Here is a 19,665-nt window from a genome sequence, read left to right on the forward strand (position 1 = left end):
GGGGGCGGGGGGACGACAAACAGACAGATGGATGGGTAATAATGACTTTATAATGGAACAGGAGAAGAATTAGACTAGGCATTAGGAAGAAATTTTCACGATGAGGGTGGTGAGAGGCTAGCAGTTTGCCGCCCCCTCCCTGGAGGTGTTCAAGGCCAGGCTGGATGGGTTTCGAGCAGCCTGGTCCAGTGGGAGGTGTCCCTGCCCATGGCAGGGGGGTGGAAATGGATGGGCTTTAAGGTCCCTTCCAACTCAAAGCATTTCATCATTCTATGATGCTTAATGCTTCCTTCAGCTGCTCAACCCTCTGGGGGCACAAGTCTTGTCTGGAACACAAGCGGGCAGCAGGGCGAGGGTGGGGATTCTCCCCCTCTGCTCTCTTGAGGCCCACCTGGAGGCTCCAAAGAGACCTTAGAGCAGCTTCCAGTACCTGAAAGGGCTACAGGAAAGCTGGGGAGGGGCTTTTTACAAGGGCATAGAATAGTTTGGGTTGGAAGGGACCTTAAAGATCATCCAGTTCCAACCCCCCTGCCATGAGCAAGGACACCTCCCACTGGCTCAGGCTGCCCAAGGCCCATCCAACCTGGCCTTGAACACCTCCAGGGATGGGGCAGCCACAGCTTCCCTGGGCAACCTGGGCCAGGGCCTCACCACCCTCATGGTGAAGAAATTCTTCCTTGTGTCTTGTCTAAATCTGCCCCTCTCCAGTTTATACCCATTGCCCCTCATGCTGTCACCACAAGCCTTTGTGAACAGCCCCTCTCCACCTTTCTTGGAGCCCCTTCAGGTGCTGGAAGGTCACTATAAGATCTCCTCTGAGCCTCCTCTTCTGCAGGCTGAACAGTCCCAACTCCCTCAGCCTGTCCCGCCCGCAGCGCTAGGACGAGGGGGAACGGCTTGAAATTGGGGGGGAGTGTCACGATTTCGATTAGACACGAAGAAGAAATTCTTCACGCCGCGGGCGGGGAGGCGCTGGCCCCGCGGCTGCCCCTCCTGGAGGTGCCCAAGGCCAGGCCGGATGGTCTCCCCCCCGCCACGCTGAGGCGAACCGGCGCCTCCAACCCCGCCCTGCCCGCAGTCTGCGCTTCCTGCGGGGCGGCGGCAGGAAAAGGCGGTTTTTCCTCTCTCCCCGCGCCCGCGGCTCCCGGTGTTTCCGGCGCCCGGAGGAAGCGGCGGCCCCGGGCAGGTGCCCCGGCGCGGCGGCTCCTCCCCCGGGGCGGGGCCGGGCGGGGCCGGGCGCTGCTGCTCGGCCGGGAGAGGGGAAGGGCTCGGGGCTGCCCCGGTGCCCCGAGGGGTCCGGGGATGCTGCAGGGCTGGGCTCGCTGTCTTGGAAGGGCGCTGCGAAGCGGGGCTGCGTGCTGAGCGAGCCTCCCTCGGCGGGAGCCTCCCTCGGCCGCTGCCTCCGCGCTCTCTCGCTCCCTCTCCCTCTCCACCAGGTTTGGCTACTTGGGAAATCCGAAGCGGTTCTGCTCAAACTAAACAGGTAAAACTGCTTGGGTGGGAGTAATATTGGCGAGGGCTTCGCTTGCAAGCAGGTGTGCAGGTTTTCATAAAAACGTAGAATGGTTTGGGTTGGAAGGGACCTCGAAGATCGTAGAATTGGAGAATGGTTTGGGCTGGAAGGGATCTTAGAGATCCTAGAATCATAGGATGGTTTGGGCTGGAAGGGACCTTAAAGATCCCAGAATCATAGGGTGGTTTGGGCTGGAAGGGACCTTAGAGATCCTAGAATCGTATGGTGGTTTGGGCTGGAAGGGATCATAGAGATCCTGGAATCATAGGGTGGTTTGGGCTGGAAGGGATCTTAAAGATCATAGAAAGGTTTGGGCTGGAACGGACCTTAAAGTTCCTAGAAAGATTTGGGCTGGAAGAGAACTTAAAGATCATAGAATTGTAGAATGATTTGGGCTGGAAGGGACCTTAAAGGCTGTAGAATTGTAGGATGATTTGGGTTGGAAGGGACCTTAAAGCCCATCAGTTCCAGCCCCGCAGCCATGGGCAGGGTCACCTCCCACTGAACCAGGCTGCTCAGAGCCCATCCAAATGATAGTGCTAAAAAAAAGATGTTTTAGATGCAGACCGTTCCCAACACCCACCACCGCCTCCCGTTGAGAAGTTTAATGGCTCAAAGCAGGGATGGTTGGTGAGGTTGTGTTCCCAAAAGGGAATGCTGTAGAGGGTGTAGAATGTGTGGGCCTGAAGAGTCTGTAACTCGATGTTCAAAGTTTCTTTAATGTGTTGCTAACTGCTAAAAACAAGCATCCTGAAAAAACTCAACTATTTATGACTGCATAGTTTTCCTTCAGCTAATGACTAGGTTTTTTTCAAAGTGGAGAATCTGTTCTTTTTATGCTTATTTTTAAATAAAAATGCCTCCTGCCCCCTCCCCCCAGTACTTCTACAGTTTCTTCCCACTGTCTGGATGTTATATGCTCTATACTTAGTTTCCACATTTGAACTCTCAGGACCTCTTGGGATTTTGCTCAAGTAAACACACCCATTTCAGTTTGACTGTGAGTTGATAGTGTGTAATAACCCTCAATGACTAATGATTCGTAGATAATCCTGATGTTGTACCGTCTAGTCTCTTAGTAAAAGTTTACTTTTTAGAGGAAGATGAACCCACTGCAGGAATAAAAGTACAAATTCTTTGAGTGTATGACTGACTTTGGCTGAGTATTGTCTAGGGTGCTTGAAGTGTGCTGTGCTGCAGATATGTTAAGTTTCTTTTTTTCTTTTTTTTTTTCATTCCATAAGTACAGAACTTACAGGTTGCCATGTTCATGTTGGTTATGTTTGGATTGTTGCTACAAGAAATTCTGGCTAATTTCCAAGCTGAAAATCTTTCTGAATTAAAAAACATTCCAGAAGAGCCATTATATAGCTACAAAGCTATCAACTTGCCAGATGAGCATATTCCCTACTTTCTGCACAACAATCAGCATATTGCTGGGATCTGTAAACAGGACTCTCATTGCCCATATAAAGTAGGTTTGCTTTTGTTTGTTTATTTGTTGAAACGTGACTTTGGGGTGGTTTATCCTTGGAATCATAGCAATTAAAGGAGATGGTGCATTGGTCTCCTTGCCAGCGAATCAGTTTTGTTGGGAATTGGAATTGTTGTTTTTGAAGTAGTTGTGTAGGACTCTTCCTGAAACCCATGGTGTCACAAGACTGGATATTTAATACACTGTTTTGCAAGATTTTTACTCTTCCCCCTTTTAATTGTTACAGAGCTGAAATAATGGTCTTAGTTGGAATAACTTTCACCTGTGTGAAAACTGTTAGAACTGCAGTTTGTAATTTCCAAGCCTGTGACTTTTTAGTGCACTGTAGGACTTTTGCGGAAGTTCCAAGAGTATAGGCAAATCATACAAGTGCTGATTTGATCTTACCCTGTGGTTACATGTAATTAATTCATCTGAAGCAGGGACAGTGAACCTGAGGGTCTGGGCTCTCTGTGGCTCTGGAGCAATTCCAGTGTCTCAGGCTGGAGCTGCTTGGGAGAGCTGAGGGTGGGAGCTGTGCAGCCCCTCTTCTGCCTTTCAACCAATATTTCTAGATTTGCCTGGGAAGCAGTGATGCACTTGGCATGGAGCTTGTTTCACTGTGCTTTTTGTGAACTTATCTTCATCATCTCTGTCTGCCGATGAGGTTAAAAACTCTGGAATCCTACTCATGGGATCAGGAAAGTGATTGTGCTGGAACAGACATATTAAAGATAAGGATAATGTTGCTGTGCATATGTGTGCTCTTTGGAGCCTCTGTTATGCATAAAGAATCTGAGTATTCTTTCTGAAACTCCATTTGAAAACAGATCAAACTGAAAGCATTTAATGCGAGATTTATTAGCGGAGATAGTTTATAAGCTGACAACTAACTTAAGTAATTTCCCATTTTGCTATTGCGTAATCTGATTCAGTTATTCTGTGTTACAGAAATACTTGAAGAAACTAAAATCCTGTTGGGGTTATGAGAAAACTTGCAAATCAGATTACAGGTTCAGTTACCCTGTGTGTGATTATGTTGAAACCGGATGGTAAGTTTCATTTTCAATGTATGAAGTACAGTATGTTAGAAAAAGAGCGTAGTGTTGATATTCAAATAGCCGTACAATTATCCTTTAAACTCTAAATATGCAATAATGTTGTTTATTTGTGAAGATACATGTATATGTGTGTGTATTGATAACTAACATATGTCTTTCAAGATGATTTAAAAACATGTAACTTTTTAAGGAAGAAAATACTGTTTGAAATGCTTCCTGCCACAATATTTTCATTATTCTTATTTAGCCTTGAATTCATATTCCTAAAATAACTCTGGATTTCCTTTCTTAGCTTTGAAAACAGAGGAAAAAATGTTTAAAAAATGTATACCCTTTTACGGGAGAATAGCTTTAAATTGTCATTGATGTTTTCCTTTACGTACAGCTGATAAGTTGCTTCCTGTTTTGCGTCTTAAATGTCAATGAAGTAACTAGCTAGCTCTTCTGTTCCGCTTTCAGCGGAAAAGATGTTATCTGTTAATGTTATTACTAGAATTAAGCAATGGACCTGGATTATTTTATTTTTTTTTTGTTGTCCTTTCTCCTTCCTACGTCAGGGCAAGTGACATTGAGACAGCCCAACAGATATTCTGGAAGCAGGCTGACTTTGGTTACATTCAAGAGAGGCTCAATGAAATGAAAACACATTGTAAGCCTGCAGCAACAGTAGGTATTTAGTATAGCTAGAATACTTTTCACTTGTTTTCAAACATAGTTTTTGTCATTGATGAAATCCTATTTGTTCTTTTCTCAACAGGGAGATTCATCTCTGACCTGTTCTCGGTACCTTCAGCATTGCAGAGCAACAAACTTGTACATTGATTTACGAACTGTAAAGAGAAACCATGACAGGTCTCCGATTTGCTTATGTTATAGTAAAGCCGAGGGATGGCAGGGAAAAGGACTTCAGAATTTGTCTGAGAAAGCTGGAGGGCTTGTTGCCATGGGCTCTTTTTGTTGCTGAAGTCCCGTTGAGGTCTACGCCTCTTGATTTCTGTCTGTTGCTGTCAGCAGTACAGGTTATTTAAAAACTTAAGCTCTTAGTTCTATGGAATGATAATGGGTGATTGAAATCCTCTCTCTGAGGGAAGACTTTTCTGTGTTTTCGGCCTTTCTTTCAGGTAATGTGCAAAGTAGAATTGTTTTTGTATGAGGCACCAAGAAGACCTTTCCTATGATAGGTGACTTTGTCAGAACCAGGAATTGCATTTTTAGATACAGTGAGACTGAAGGACCTCCCACATCCCAAATTAAAATGCTACATGTTGGAAAACTGCGAAAAGAACCCATGATGCTAGCATCGCTCATTTTGTTCTGCCTTATCTTTGAAGTCAGTGTATTGGGCACATGACTTGAAAAGAACTGGTTCATGACTGTGTTGCTGATACCCTTCAGAATGAGTTTTGTCATCATCTCAGCCTATCCTAAAAGCTAATTTCGGCTGCACTTTTAGTTGACAGTTTTTCATTAAACCCGTTCTTGTACCTCACTCTTCATATGTTGTGTAAAACTCTGAGGTGACTTGGTTGTGAAATCTGAGATGAATTTCAGTGAGAAATTGTTATTAAAAAACAAAACTAAAAATGGCCAAATAATGCTGCTACTGTAAGTAATCATGAAGCAAAATCTAAATAAATGACTCATTTGAGTATGTGAAAATTATTCCTAATAACATTCCTGGGTGGATTATTGCTGCATTCTAAATTGATGTGTAGAACCTCAAGGATACCTTATCTTTGTTTGGGAATTGTGGGAAAAGTGATTTATGCTGAAGAAAATACTCAGGTTTTCTATATGTATGAGGGACCTTGCAGAATTGAGACTAACTCGCACTGGCTTGAGTGTGTAATTGAGATTGCAGAGCACTTGTAGCACTGTTACACAAAAGCTGATAGACTTTTACTAATTTGCATTAGATTCAAAGAAGACTTTTTCCAGAAGGGAGAAATTGGAGGTCATTGCACGCTTGATGTTAAAGCATTTTTGGCTGAAGGTCAGCGCAAGAGCCCTCTACAGTCTTGGTAAGAATCATTTTTAAGACTGCTTCCAAGTTCTCTTACTAGTTCTTTTTCTACTTTTTCGTTGGCACTAGCAGCTGTCTGTAGGGGGGTTCATACTGAGGAAACAGTTCCTCCTTTCTGTGGTCAACTTGAGAGTTCATATTAGATACCTTTGGTAATTACATCTATGCGGAATATTCTGAACTATGCTATGTGTAATTGTGTCCTCCCTAATTTACAGCAGCAAAATCTGAAAACGTCTTGTAATTTGAAGTTCCAACGTTCAGGTGTTTTCTGGACAAGATGCTGGTTCTATGTCTGATCTGCCTGTAGAAGGATACAATTGTTTTGTTGTGAAATGCCTTGAAATTTGCATTTGTGCCTTAGTTCACACAGTCCCTGGTGATATTAGGGCCAATGCAATACCTGATCTGAACCTATTTGGAATGTGAAACGGGAAGCAGTCTACAGGCTGAGTAGGAAGTGCAGAGGGTGCTTTGTGGTAGCTGGTTGAGCATCACAGGTTGCGTGTTGGTGCTTTAAAACTGCATTGCCACTTAATTGATGAAACGTGAAGGAATTTGAGCCATTATGGTCCATATAAGGATTAATTTTTATGCTTCTCTCGTGTTTTCCTTTTTTTTTTTCATTTTGCATTGATGGTCCGTTTCAGTTAAGAATGGCTGCAGAGGAAGAGAAGGCTTTTTCTTGCCTGCCTGCTATTGTCATTTAAACTGCTCATCCTTGTTTAGATCCAGGGATAATAAATATTGCATTATTCTGACCAAAGCATGAAGATCTTGCTAAAGTGTCTTGGGCAATGCAGATCAAGTTGGACAGACTTGCAGATCTAGGCTCTAGGGCTCTTTGTTACTTCTCTACTTCCTTGATTTGTAGATCAAAGATGCTGTTCACTCCTGAGATCAAAGGCGGTGTTTAACCTCTTGAAGCTTATAACCTGAAGAACCTTCCATTACAATTTCAAATAATTTTAATTGTCAGATTCTATCAGTTTTCAGCAGTCCTGTTAAATCAAATGGACTAGATGAAGAATTATTAAATTTCAGATGCGTGAAATACATTTGTTTAAATACGTTAATGACAAAGCATGTTCTGTGTGATTGAACCTTTGTAGGTTTGCAGAACTCCAGACATTTACTGCATTAGACTTCAGACCTTTAGAAGATAAGAAGTGTGACGTTGTTGTTGAAAAGCCAACATACTTCATGAAATTAGATGCAGGTAATTAGTATCTTCAGTTTATTTATCTTGTAGTACTGCAGTAAAAAGACCCCAGGTCCAATTTGCCCATCACATTGTGACTTTGGTTGTCCAGTTTACTCGTAGCACATTTTTATTTTTGAAAATTGAAGTGACTTCTAAATTCTTTGTTTCCTGTAGTTCAATTGATGAACTTGGAAACTTAGATTTAAGTCATTACATTTTGCCACCGATAATAAATAAATAAATCGAAAACCCATTCCTGCCACTTGTTTTGCACAGTCATTGACTCTTGACTGGGTTTTGACAGAGTCTTTGACTTTGTGCCAAAGACCCTTCTGTACAATGTCTTTGATTTTGGCTGTGTTTCTGCATCATGGTTTTCATACCATGGAACACGGGATATGAGTATTTGTATCTTGCAGTATGTGTTCAGTAACTGAGGGTTCTGTGCGTGTTGAATGATACGGAAGGGGAAGTAGAGGAAGTGGTCTTCAAAGACAAAGGTCAAGGGAATAAGTTTTGTTAGTTGATTAAAATACTTTCCCCTCACCCCCCCCAGGAAAGCCAAACCACACAACCCTATTTTAATCTTAAAGTTTCAAAATTAGGTGAAAAGACACTACAGGAAGAAATTAGCTCTCTCTTTACAGAGGGCTGTGGTGAATGCTGTGCAGTGCTATACCAAAATCCATGAGAGGCAGCACCCAAGCATCTTTAGGAATCAAGCCAGTGGTATCTGACATTTTTTGAAGTTCACCAACCTTTATGATCATGCGGCATATTGAAAAGAAATGTGGATAGCAGAGGATGTTCAGGTTGTAGACCCAAACAAAGTGCTTTGGGATAAGCTGTGGTCTAAACTGGGTAGTTACCTGCTGTGTTCTGAGACTGTGACATACTGTCACTGTAAACTGGATTGCCCCTCTTCTCCTGCAGACCAGTGTCTTGTATTTTAAGCAGAGTTGTGGCAAGCCCCTGAGCAGCTACTGTGGAAGAATTGCCGTGCTATCAGTTTGTATCTTTGAGCAAGGCAGCCTAGCTGTGGGAGATGATGCTATCCAGCCCCTTTGGTTTTGGGGAGGCGGAGGAAAGCTGCTGGGGAGCCCGGCAGCTCTTTGCCATCATGGCAACTCTGCTTGGTCAGAAGCGTAGAAGCGGCGGCTGAGTGCACTTGGTCCCAAAATTGGGGTCTGGTCTTCACTAGCAAGGAAACAGGACTGCATTGCCTCCATTGTTTCATGGTAGTTTTTTATGCACCGTGTCTTAAGGTATTAACGTAAGAAACCAAGAATGAAGAAGAATGCTCTGAGAAAAAAACTGAGGAATTACTTAGGCTTTGGCTGATGTACAAGTACAAGTTCTGTCTTGTAGTCCTGCAGACAGAGCTTCCCTTAAACCCTAATAAAGTAGAATCAAGATCAGTGCCGAAGGCCTATTTTTAATGTTGCCTTTATGTCTAACTAGCTATTGTTGAAGCAGTGGTTGCTTTCATGTACTTCAGAAAGCAGCTGTGGGTTGTAATGAGAAAGAGCTTGTGAAACTTATCTTTTTCTTATGCTGTCTTTTGGCTGCTCTTCTAATGTCTCTGAACTTTACAAAATGTGTTTTACTGAAGATTTCTTACCTTGATTCCTTCCCTTTAAATGTTTGCTTTTTTAAGGGTGCATAAGGAAAAAAAAATGCATGAATCAATAAAGTGGAGTGAGAAATGTAGCATTTACTAACAATTCTTTCTTTCTCAGGTGTTAATATGTACCATCACTTCTGTGATTTTGTCAATCTCTATATTACCCAGCATGTTAATAATTCCTTCAGTACCGATGTCAACATAGTCATGTGGGACACTGTAAGTCTGCCGTGCTTTTAACTTATTTATAAGGGGTTGTATTTCTGCTTTATAGAGACTCTGAAGCTTTCAGTATCCTGTCCTTTGCTTTCTTGTGGGCTTAGCCATGTAGAACTGATCAGGTTTGGAAAAAAAGGAGACCCTTTTTTCTAGTTACCTTACATCTTGAAAGCTGAAATAAGCATGCCTACCAGTAGCAAATTCTCCAGATGTTATACAGGGACTTGTTAACCCAGCTCTGATGACTTTCTGGAAGGATCAGGTGTATCACACAGCACCGTAAATTACTTTGAAAAGCTGCTCTTTTTCTTATATCGCATTATTGAATCAAATAAGTCTTCCAAATGTACCTTTCAAAGTAAGTACTGTAACAGTGCTATCATTTAGAATTAGTCAACTGCTCAGGCTGCTTGAGTTCAGTGCCATGTACAGCCAGATGATGGCACCAACTAACTGCTGATGAGCTGTCTATGCTGATCAAAAGATGAACTTGAGTTTATTATCCATTCTCTTTTTTTTTCTCCTTGATGTAATTAGATTTGGCCATACTTTCTAGTCGCTGTAGAATCAGTGCACTGTTTGTATTAAACAGTAATGCCCTTAGATGTAGGTTAAACAAAGCAGAAAATGAGTAGGAAATCCACTGGGTGTTGATTTGCACGCTATGTCTGCAAATGCAGGAAAGCAATGCTTGTAAGGCACTTTTAAGGAGAGAGATAGGATTGGAAAGTGGCATTTAAAGCTTTGAAGTTCGGTTCTCTACTTCTGATCTGGAAGAGCTGTTTTTGTAATACAGATAGCCAGAAAGTAATATGGATTGAAAAAATTCATTAAAGCTCAATGGCGGAAGAAGGGAAAGGAAGCATCTCTTCAGCTGAAGGAAATCTGGTGCGCTTTAGGTTCTTTTACATTTCACTAGATTTGTGTACTCTTCTGCAGTCATTTGTAGTCTTATTCTCGAATTTCTTGTTGGCAGTATTTCCACATATCTTTCCAAGCAGCCTGAACAAGCTTCGGAGTTGAAAAGAAGCTTTAAGTGAGAATCTGTACTAGGGCTACTGAGGTCATGTTTAATTGCATTCAGAGAGCAAGAGGTTGTGACTTTTAGCCATGAGATGTGTAGGAAATGTTACAAATCTAAGGGCTAGAGCCCCTGCTGCTAGGCCAGTGTTGTAGCCGGTAGATGATTCTTTAAAGGTTTGACAGCATTGCTGCCAAGGGGCAAGTTTTATACTGCCCTGTAGAGAAACTTTGTAGTAGCTTGCCAAAGTTATGCAAACCAGAGTTTCCTGGCTGTTTGTTTCTTCTGTCAAACCAGATCATTGCTTTCAATTTGTGATACAAGAGACCATCCCAAAACAGAAGCAAACATGAAACAGGCTTGGTATGACTTTTTACTTCAAACACTACTGGTGTGCTTTAATTCCCAGGTGGTTTTTTAGTCTCAGGAGTCAAGGTTCATGCTTTTTACCAATTCTATGTTTCTGGCACTTGAAATTTAACGCGTTTTCTGTTGTCTCTGGGGAAAGTAGTAGGTGTTTCTTCTTCCTCCTAACTCAGAAGTTATGATCTGCTACTGAAGAACTTGTCTAGATTGCTAATTTATAGAGCTGTTTTAATAAAAAATAACTACCTGACAGATAGTTTGAGTTAACTGCCATTGTAAACACAGGATTCTGTGTTCTGTAGTGTCTATGTTCTATGCTGGGCTGTCTTAGGTCCCATGGTGGTGATGCACATATTAACTACATGTTAAAACTCTTATGTAGAAATTTAAATCATGAAGAGAGTTTTTACGTGTATTTATGTAAGCTTTATGCCATTGTGTTTTTTCCTTTACTCCTAGAGCTCATATGGCTATGGTGACCTGTTCAGTGAGACATGGAAGGCATTTACGGACTATGAAGTCATACACTTGAAGACTTTTGACTCTAAAAGGGTATGGGATTTTATATTTTGTTTTAGTTCGTAGTCACTAGGTAGGAAATATGACATCTTCTCAAGCTGCTTGTGGATATAGGTGTTTCAGAAGAATATGCTAATACTTTGTGCATGTTTAATTTCTGTAATATGAGTATTTCTACCTTACAAAAAGAGACAGCAGCTGTAACCTAATTCTGTGGCGTGTCTATGCTTTATATAGATGGATCCAACTTCTGTGTAATATGAGAGGCGATACGCATGTATTGGTTTCACTTCTGCAGTACCTACTATTGAAGTAAAGGGTTTTCAAATAATACTGTCTTCTTAAGGATCCTGTTCCCTCTTCAGGTGTTTATCTTCCTTTGCAACTGTTAATATACCTGTTACTTATCATTCAAAAAAGTTTTCCTCTGACCAAAAAATGTGCCCATTCATTCAGAGCTCTTTTTAGTCTCTTAGATCCTTTAAAGCCTGTCTTAAACTCTCCATTCTTTAACTGATTTTCTTCTATTTAGTCTGTTTGTTCTGTTTTGGGCTGGTTTTTTTACCTCTTCCCACACTTGCATCTGTAGCATCCTGACTGAGAGACTCTTTTGGGATCAGGATTGTCTTTGTTCTATTCATTTGCACAGTCAAGGAAGTGAGGATGTTCTTGACAGGAGCATGTAATTGCTAGCTCATTATAAGCAGTGACTCTACTGAATGAGCACGAGATGTGCCAACGGAAGGTCGCAGTGCAGTGTAACTTCTTGTGATCTTCCTTTGCAGGTATGCTTTAAAGAAGCAGTCTTTTCATTACTGCCTCGAATGCGATATGGCTTGTTTTATAACACTCCATTGGTGAGTTCTTTTTATCCATCCACTGTGTGAACTAGATGTATGTGTGACAGTATAAAATCTGAGCTGATGAATCTCTCAAGTATCTAGTTGATTTATCGTGAAATGTACGTAATTCAAGACCTATGCAATTCCATATGAAATGATCTTCCTTAAAGATTAGAATTTTGAAGTTGCTTTAGCTGGTTGATAGTAACTGGTTGTGTGCAGTCTTCAGTGTCACAGCTCTTGAGGTGCCTATTATTCCTGCTTAGTATGAGGGCACTGTGGACTTACTGGTATTTTTGCAGAGCACAAGAGCTTGTACACCGACAGACTTCCCCGAGGCTTTAGCTCATGCTGTAACACTGTAGAGGGAGTTATATTTCTTTCTAAATCAAAGTACCACTTGTGTTGCAGTGAATAGTGACATGTTTAGTGCAGTGCATGATACTGGGCTTTTGTTCCGCAAGAACGGCGAAAGACTGGTCACAAAGAGAGGTTTTCTGAGCAGAATAACTTTTTGAATGAACAACTGCTTTTTTAATTTCAGATCTCTGGCTGTCACGGTACGGGGCTGTTCAGAGCGTTTTCTCAGCATGTATTACACAGACTGAATATCACACAGGAAGGACCCAAGGTATGATAATTGAATAATAAAGTTGTAATGTGGAGCTGTAATATGGAGGAACATTATTAGCAAGCTGGACGCAGTGGGGAATAAAGGTATATTGTCCTTTCCTGTGATGCTCAGTAGGTCAGCCTATTCTATAAAGGCCTACAGCAAACCTTTGTGTATGTTTGTGAAAGTTGCCCTCATGTCTGTTATTTCCATAGGATACACTTTAGAACATGCTCGTTCCAACCCTAGGATCTCCTCCCCTTCTCCATTCTCTGTGCTCAAGGCCTTTGTGTCCTTCCTTAGCTGAGCAAGATAATGGGGTATGGTCTCTCCTGGAGGATGCCGACCAAGTGCTGCCCTTGGGTCCTGCAGACGGGATCCCACAGAGTGATGCAGTGAGCTTGGTTTTATCGATACTCATCTGTTCTGCTGAGCTCAGATCGGAGGAAGAAATGATTTGAGTCCTGTCCTTCCAGTCATGGCCTGGTACCATCTGTCGGGCCTTGGGCTTCTCTGTCGTACATGATGGTAGTTTTTGCAAATGGTTGTGATGGCTACATGGACAGATACAGCAGTTCTGGGCTCTGAAGAACTTGCTAGAGTAGCCTGCATATTATCCCTGAGGGGCACGCATTCAAAGCACTGCACGGGCATTTAGTTATGGTCCTCCTGCTGACACTAATGGGAGTCATGCAGTTAAATCTGTTTATTTCACTTGGAACACTTACCCTGGTGAGTCCAATTAATTTAAAGAGGTAAAAGGAGGAGCTGTTATAGAAGTAAAATATTTTTTTCCAAGGACCTTGTGCACAAGCCATCCTGAAAGCTGCTTTCAAAAACTGCCATATAAAGTGTAATACAAAGGCTCTTTTGTACTGAATAAAATAAATCTTTCAGAAAATGTTTTATTTTTTGTTAATAGTCAGACTTCCACAAAGTTTTTGACACTTTTAATCTGTTGGAAAATATGATGTGAATTTTAAGGTGGTTACATCATTTGTTACATGAGGAGGGAACATATTTAGTTGCTTAAATTGCCAAAAGTAAGCATGGAAGTGTTTGGGATATTTTTGTAAGGTCTGCCTCATAGCTAATACACTGCTGCTTCTTTCTTTTTAGGATGGGAAAATTCGAGTCACAATACTTGCACGCAGTACAGACTACCGGAAAATATTAAATCAGAACGAGGTGTGGTCCTTTTTTACTTCTAAAACAAATTTATCAGAAGTTCATTTTTTCTCACCGAATTGAGTTTTATTTTTTGTAGCAGAGCCAAGGCACCTATCTGCTAGCAAATCTTGGACAAATATGTTCAGTGCTAATATTAATTTCTTCTAATATGTCTTGTAGCCAGTCTCTATTTCTGTACACCAGACACTGAGCCTTGCTGCCCTTTTAAAATATCCAATGGAATGCTACAGATGTAATACGAAAAGTATTTCCTCTTAACAAACAGACACAGAGCTTCTGATAATATGAAAGCAAAATGATTTAATTTTATCTGTCTTATTTTAGTATCCCCAGTGTTGAAGACTCTTAACAAAAACCTTTGTTATGCTTGCAGATTAAAATGCATAAGCTATTGTGTCTGAGTATGTGCATTCAAAACTTAATGAATTTTCTTATTCACTTTTTCAAATCATGCAACTTAGTAGATTTGCAGTGTAGCTTCTCTTGGGGTAAAATGATAATATCTAATGTTTTCATACCTGACTTCATTCTTAGCTGTTAGTGCCTAACAGAAATGAGTTTGCATTATCATCCCCACCTTGTGTGGGGAGAAACTGAGGTTTGTTTGATGCAGTAGCTCAGTAACAGAATAGACAGAGTGCAGATTGCTAGATCTCTGCCTTATCTGCTAGGCTGTGCACCTACCCTACCACGTGTATTGTGTTTTCTGGTAATGAATTCATGACAGAAGGGGAAATGTTAATCTTATCTTTACTATACTTTCGTAAAAGAAAATACTTGACTTTTTCTCTGCCTGATGCTGGCTATGGATTGAGGCCATAGAAAAAGCCCTTTTAAGTTAGAAGCCCAGACTCTAACGTCATTTCACTTGTGTCAGTAGGAGTCTAATCTAGAAAGGTGTTCTTGAAAATCCTTCTAGCAACCGATATGTTTCTTCAGGTGTTAGAATATCTTTTTGGAAATCCAACCACATCTTTCCCCTCTTTCTGGCAAAACGTTTGAGCTGGAGTCATTTAGGATTGGATCCTGGAGCATGCAAAAGTCAACAGTAGCCTGTGTGAGACTGCAGAAGAGCTTAGTCTCCTCAAAGGGTTGCTCTGCCAGAAATAATCTTGGGTGGGAAGGCACAAAAGGAGTGGAACTGCTCCTTTATATGGCAGTGGCAGTAAGTTTAGTCTCATCATAATTCTCTAGTGGGGAGGAGGAGTGTGTAAAGTGGTCTGGAGTGCAGGAGATGATTTAACTGAGGGACAATACTGAATCATTGTCTTTTTATTCTCTTCCTTAGCTTGTGAATGCTTTGAAAACAGTATCGGCATTGGAGGTCAAAGTGGTAGACTACAAATACAAGTACGTAAGTTAATGGAAGAAACTAGTGTGATCTTGTGCTGCCTGTCATTGTTGAAAGCTGTCTACAGGCTCAGCTATGAATGCCCCAATGTCTAGAACTTGCAAAATCCAAGAACCACTAAGGAAGGGTGTTACTGAGGGAGTGGTGGGTGAGCTAGTTCAGCACTCCTATCCTATGATGCGTTGGAGTTAGCAGGCTCAGGTAAAGCTACTATATGATGAACAAGTTTTGAAATCGCTTTTCTGTGTTTCCTCCTCTCTTCCTAACACAGCTATCACCCTTTAGGATTTGTTGATGCTCTGCAGTAACTGTGGATCAACAAGGATTTCTCTTGTATGATGCTAGTGTCTTATTTTACATGACCCTTTGTTTAGTAATGAATAATAACTCGGCTTATTTGCTGCTCTGGGGGCCCCTGAAGACACTACTTAGGGTCAGTTTGTGGTACCCAAATGTGGTAAGGTACTGTCGCAGTACGAAATGGCTTGAAGAACAAGTTCCCAAGTGCTGTGTGCCTGGGCCAAATAGCAGCAGCTCCCACCTGCTCGACAGTCTGTCAAGGATCATGCAGGAAGAGTAAGAAACTGAAGCAGCGCTGAGAGATCAGTGTTTTGGCCAAAGCAGAGACAATGTGAGGAAGTCAAGAGTTGCTTCCAATTCCCCTGTCAATGAAAGCACTTGAGCAATCCAGTAACAGAAAAGAGGGTAGATATCCTTGAGAAGCATTACAGACCATCCCACTGAAGGCATGGCCAAACTGTGTGTAGTACCTTTCAGGATTACAAGTTTCCACGGCTATTCTGCAGCATCCCTGTCGTCAGAGTTAGAAGGGTTTCCCTGGCTTAAGCCAGTTTCTTACTGTTCTCATCAAAGTAGTCAGAGAGGACATTATTCTATTCCTTTTTCAAGAGTGAACTGTTTGTACATAAATGAAGCCTATTGTAATTTCCCTTTCCAGTTGTCTATCTTCTCTTCAATTAAGTAGCTTTAGTCCATTCTTGCCTTCTGTGCTCAGGGAACACCTGTTTTTTTAAAGACCATATTTCCTTTGACTGTAAGCTCTAAATAACGGGAGAGAGTGACATTTCCAGGAGCTGAAAAAAGCTTGGTCTCCTTATTTCTAGCTGCTGCTTTATGCATACGTTCATCCACATCTCTAGACAGGAATTATATACTTCTACATTAACTGAAATACAGTTTAGGTCTTATGTGGTGTGGTGTTTTTTGTAAAAACAAAACAAAAAAAAAAAAAAAGGTGATGCAAACTTTTTGTTAAATGCAAGTAAAAAAAACCACCCAAACTTACAAAAAGCTTAACTTTTAAAAAAAATTTTTTTTGAACAGACTCTTGTGGAGTTTTGAAACTTGTCTGCATTTCTTTTAATTCCATGCTGAGTTATTGCTGGCTGCAGCATTTGTGATTCTTAGTATTGTTCCTTGAAAAATCAATTCTCTCTTTCAGTATTCCCTTAAGTTAATTTTGCGCTTTCTACATGTAACTAATTCTTGCCAAGATGGATAGGCATGCCAGATCACTGATTTTGTTGTGTTGTCTGCAGGGAACTTGAATTTTCAGAGCAACTGAGAATTACGCACAACTCTGATATATTCATTGGGATGCACGGAGCTGGACTTACACATTTACTCTTTCTGCCGGACTGGGCTGTTGTTTTTGAACTGTAAGTCTGTATCTCTCTCTTTCCTCTCTCTTCTGTACACAACTGCTAATGTCTGATCTTATGTGTTAATGAAGCACTCTCCCTTGCAGGTGTTTGACTATGAGTGTTTGTCTTGCACCCTCATCTAGACTTTGTTTTTGACAGTCTCTTCCTCTGGGAATCAAAAGTGAGGAAGCTTTCATTATAATATAGAGTTTAACTGTATTATACAAGTTTAGCCTGTTATTTCTTGAGATGTGTAGTATAAATAAAACACAGCCTGGTCAACAATCGCTTGGGGAAAATGACATAAAAAAAAGTGTGTCACTGATCAGATTCTGCCTGGTGAGTCTGAGGTCTAATGGTGTTTTGGTGATCCAGGTGATTGGTTACAGATGCATGTCCAGGGTGTTAAAGATCCCCCAGAAGGTTATTTATATATTCCTTTCTGTTCTGAGGACACAAGCGCTAGTGTGCTGGCCAAGCTCAGCTGTGTGTCTTTCTATTTTACCTAAATTTCTCTAGAAACTTCATTTTGGACACACTTTGTCACCAGGTAGGGTTGTTAACAGACACTCCAGTTCTATAAAACTCAACAAAAATGCAGCACACTTCTCAGGAGAGCATTGAATTCTCCATCCTGGGAAACGTGCTTAAAGCCCCTGTTGTGGGAAGCCTGTGAAGCTGGTGCTTTGCGGCATATCTTGGCTCGTGAGTATTTTGTCCAAACAAGTCTTGTCTCCAAACGAGTTCAGAATTCCAGGGCGTTTTACATGTCCAAGAGCTACTGCAGCTGAGCAGGAACATGTCTGGTGTACAGCTGTGCCTCAAACTGTCTCCTAGGCCACATCTTAAGAACAGATGGTAGCCCTTGTTGTTTACTGTGCGGTGGGGTTTGTCTATGGGTAACAAACATTCTGGAGTTTGTTTTCCCTTGTCACAGCAGTAAACTTGAACGTGGTCTCTAGGTAAGCCTGATTTTTTTTTTTCTGCCTGTCCCTAGATACAATTGTGAAGATGAACGTTGTTACCTGGATTTGGCAAGGCTAAGAGGCATCCACTACATCACCTGGCGGAAAAGAAATAAAGTATTTCCTCAAGATCAGGTAATGTTGGAAAGGTGGCATGCTGTAACTTGAAGCATTTTAAAGTTGACTTGTTTTACTGATCTGTGTTCAGATATTTGAACTATGATTTTCATTCCTTGGACCAAAATAACTTCCCTATTGTGATTAAGAAATTTTGATATTAGTAGCTGAGGGAAGAAGAGAAATGAAATTAATTGGCCGTTAATCCAAGCCATCCATAGTGCTGCTGTTCTGCAGTTACTTTGCTGACTCTTTTGCCTCAGAGCAGATCAGTGGATTAGAAATAATAAATTAAAATGGCAGATGCTTAATTTTATTTTCTTGCTTTTTGAATGCTTTGAATGGAGGATATTTTTTTTCTTTCTAAAAGGCCTTATTTCATTCTTCTAGGGACACCACCCAACACTGGGAGAACATCCAAAATTTACGAACTACTCCTTTGATGTGGAAGAATTTATGTACTTGGTGCTTCTGGCTGCAAATCATGTTTCACAGCATTCCAAGTGGCCGTTTAGGGTAAAACATGATGAATTCTAAGTTAGACTTCTGACTGAAATATTAATTTTAAGTAACACTCCATAAAAATACTGTAATAACATAAAGCAAAGTGCTGATGTGAAACACGTAAACCTCTACGAGGGAAAGAACCCATTATTAACTTGTCAAGCCATTTCTTAGCACCATACCCTATCTTTATATCATGTTCTTTAATTCTGGGAGGTTTTGATATATAAAAACTATTTTTTCAGAACTTGTTTTGGGTTTTGCACTGTGTTTTTGCATTCCAAATTCTGAAATACTGGTCTTTATACAAAGATATGTCCATCCATTTCATGTAAGATTTTCTGTGGTAGATATGAATTTTGTAATAATTTATGCCTACTGTTGTTGTGAGGATGTGGTAGAAGATGGTGAGTGTTACAGGTTGGTTCCTCAGGATAGTCTCTGGGAACGAACTAGGCCTATCAGTGCTCCTCGGTTCCACTTTTCAGGAAGCTGGGTGCTTTTATAGTGTAATCCTGTACCTGTAAGTAAAAATCTGATTAAGAATTGCCTTTCTATTGTAAAATACTGCACGGTGTGTCATTTGCAGTTGAGTTACACAATGCAGTGATTCCAGGATGACTTGTCAGTTTCTTTCCATCACCATCCATGTAATCGCTATGCTTGTCCCTGTGTTGTTTCTAGGTTTGAAGATCTTTCTTTGTAAAATAGTGGTTGTAAGAATGAAGTGGTTAAGCAAGCTTTAACTTTTTGTTGTTTGAGTCAGCAGACACTGCAGACTTTTATTTCAAATTTAGAAACATTTGCAAGTTAGAGAGCAGTGTCTTATGTTTTTGCATTTGAATGTAAAATGTTAGTCTTCTCCATGTAGTTTTAAATGCTAAAATACAACAGGCCTGCTCAGTAGGTTTAGTCAGTCTTCTGTCTCAAAGCAGGTAAATCTTTTACAAAACTTCAGGTAATGGAGGTTTCCAACTTTTCCACATAAAGCAGCACTCTGCAATAGGAAACCTGAGGAAATTGGAATAAAACTCAAGTCTTTTTCTGGATGCTAAAGGGAATGGACTTCTATTTTTTTCTTTTCAAGAGAACAATAGGATGTGTAGGGTGTCTTTCAGCTGAAGCTGAAAGGAAACCAAGTCATGGGGAACATTGTTCTTGGAGTCATTCAACACCTAATTTATTCATGTTCTTGTTTTCTCAAAATACTGAAGAGTCAATCTAGAAAACCTGAAAATCCTTCCAAAGCCAGTAGCATACTTCACTATTTTCAGAGAAGGAAGTGTAAAGCAAAGCAGAGTTCTTCAGGAAGTTTCCTTCAGAGCTGACTTGTTGGTGCTAGTGGGGGGAAAAAGGGAGTAGTTCTTATGTCTTAAGTGGAGCCAGAAGGATGT

General features: G+C 41.0%; 1 protein-coding gene across 2 annotated transcripts; it reads left to right on the forward strand.

Moving 5' to 3' along the window:
• Window positions 1–1,162: 1,162 nt before the first annotated feature.
• Window positions 1,163–19,629, forward strand: EOGT (EGF domain specific O-linked N-acetylglucosamine transferase). Of its 2 annotated transcripts, none has more exons than XM_054076488.1 (16): window positions 1,163–1,483; window positions 2,758–2,987; window positions 3,939–4,039; window positions 4,606–4,714; window positions 4,806–4,900; window positions 5,965–6,069; window positions 7,184–7,290; window positions 9,015–9,118; window positions 10,965–11,057; window positions 11,810–11,881; window positions 12,411–12,497; window positions 13,599–13,667; window positions 14,959–15,020; window positions 16,581–16,700; window positions 17,683–17,785; window positions 18,158–19,629. In XM_054076488.1, exons 2-16 carry the CDS (start codon window positions 2,778–2,780, stop codon window positions 18,302–18,304), a joined length of 1,584 nt encoding a protein of 527 aa, XP_053932463.1. In that variant the 5' UTR covers window positions 1,163–1,483; window positions 2,758–2,777; the 3' UTR covers window positions 18,305–19,629. The 2 variants fall into 2 exon arrangements, with proteins under 2 accessions (XP_053932463.1, XP_053932462.1); XM_054076487.1 differs by having other exon boundaries at window positions 2,763–2,987.
• Window positions 19,630–19,665: the final 36 nt, after the last annotated feature.

The sequence above is a fragment of the Cuculus canorus genome, chromosome 11 (assembly GCF_017976375.1).
Source record: "Cuculus canorus isolate bCucCan1 chromosome 11, bCucCan1.pri, whole genome shotgun sequence".
Classification (NCBI taxonomy): domain Eukaryota; kingdom Metazoa; phylum Chordata; class Aves; order Cuculiformes; family Cuculidae; genus Cuculus; species Cuculus canorus.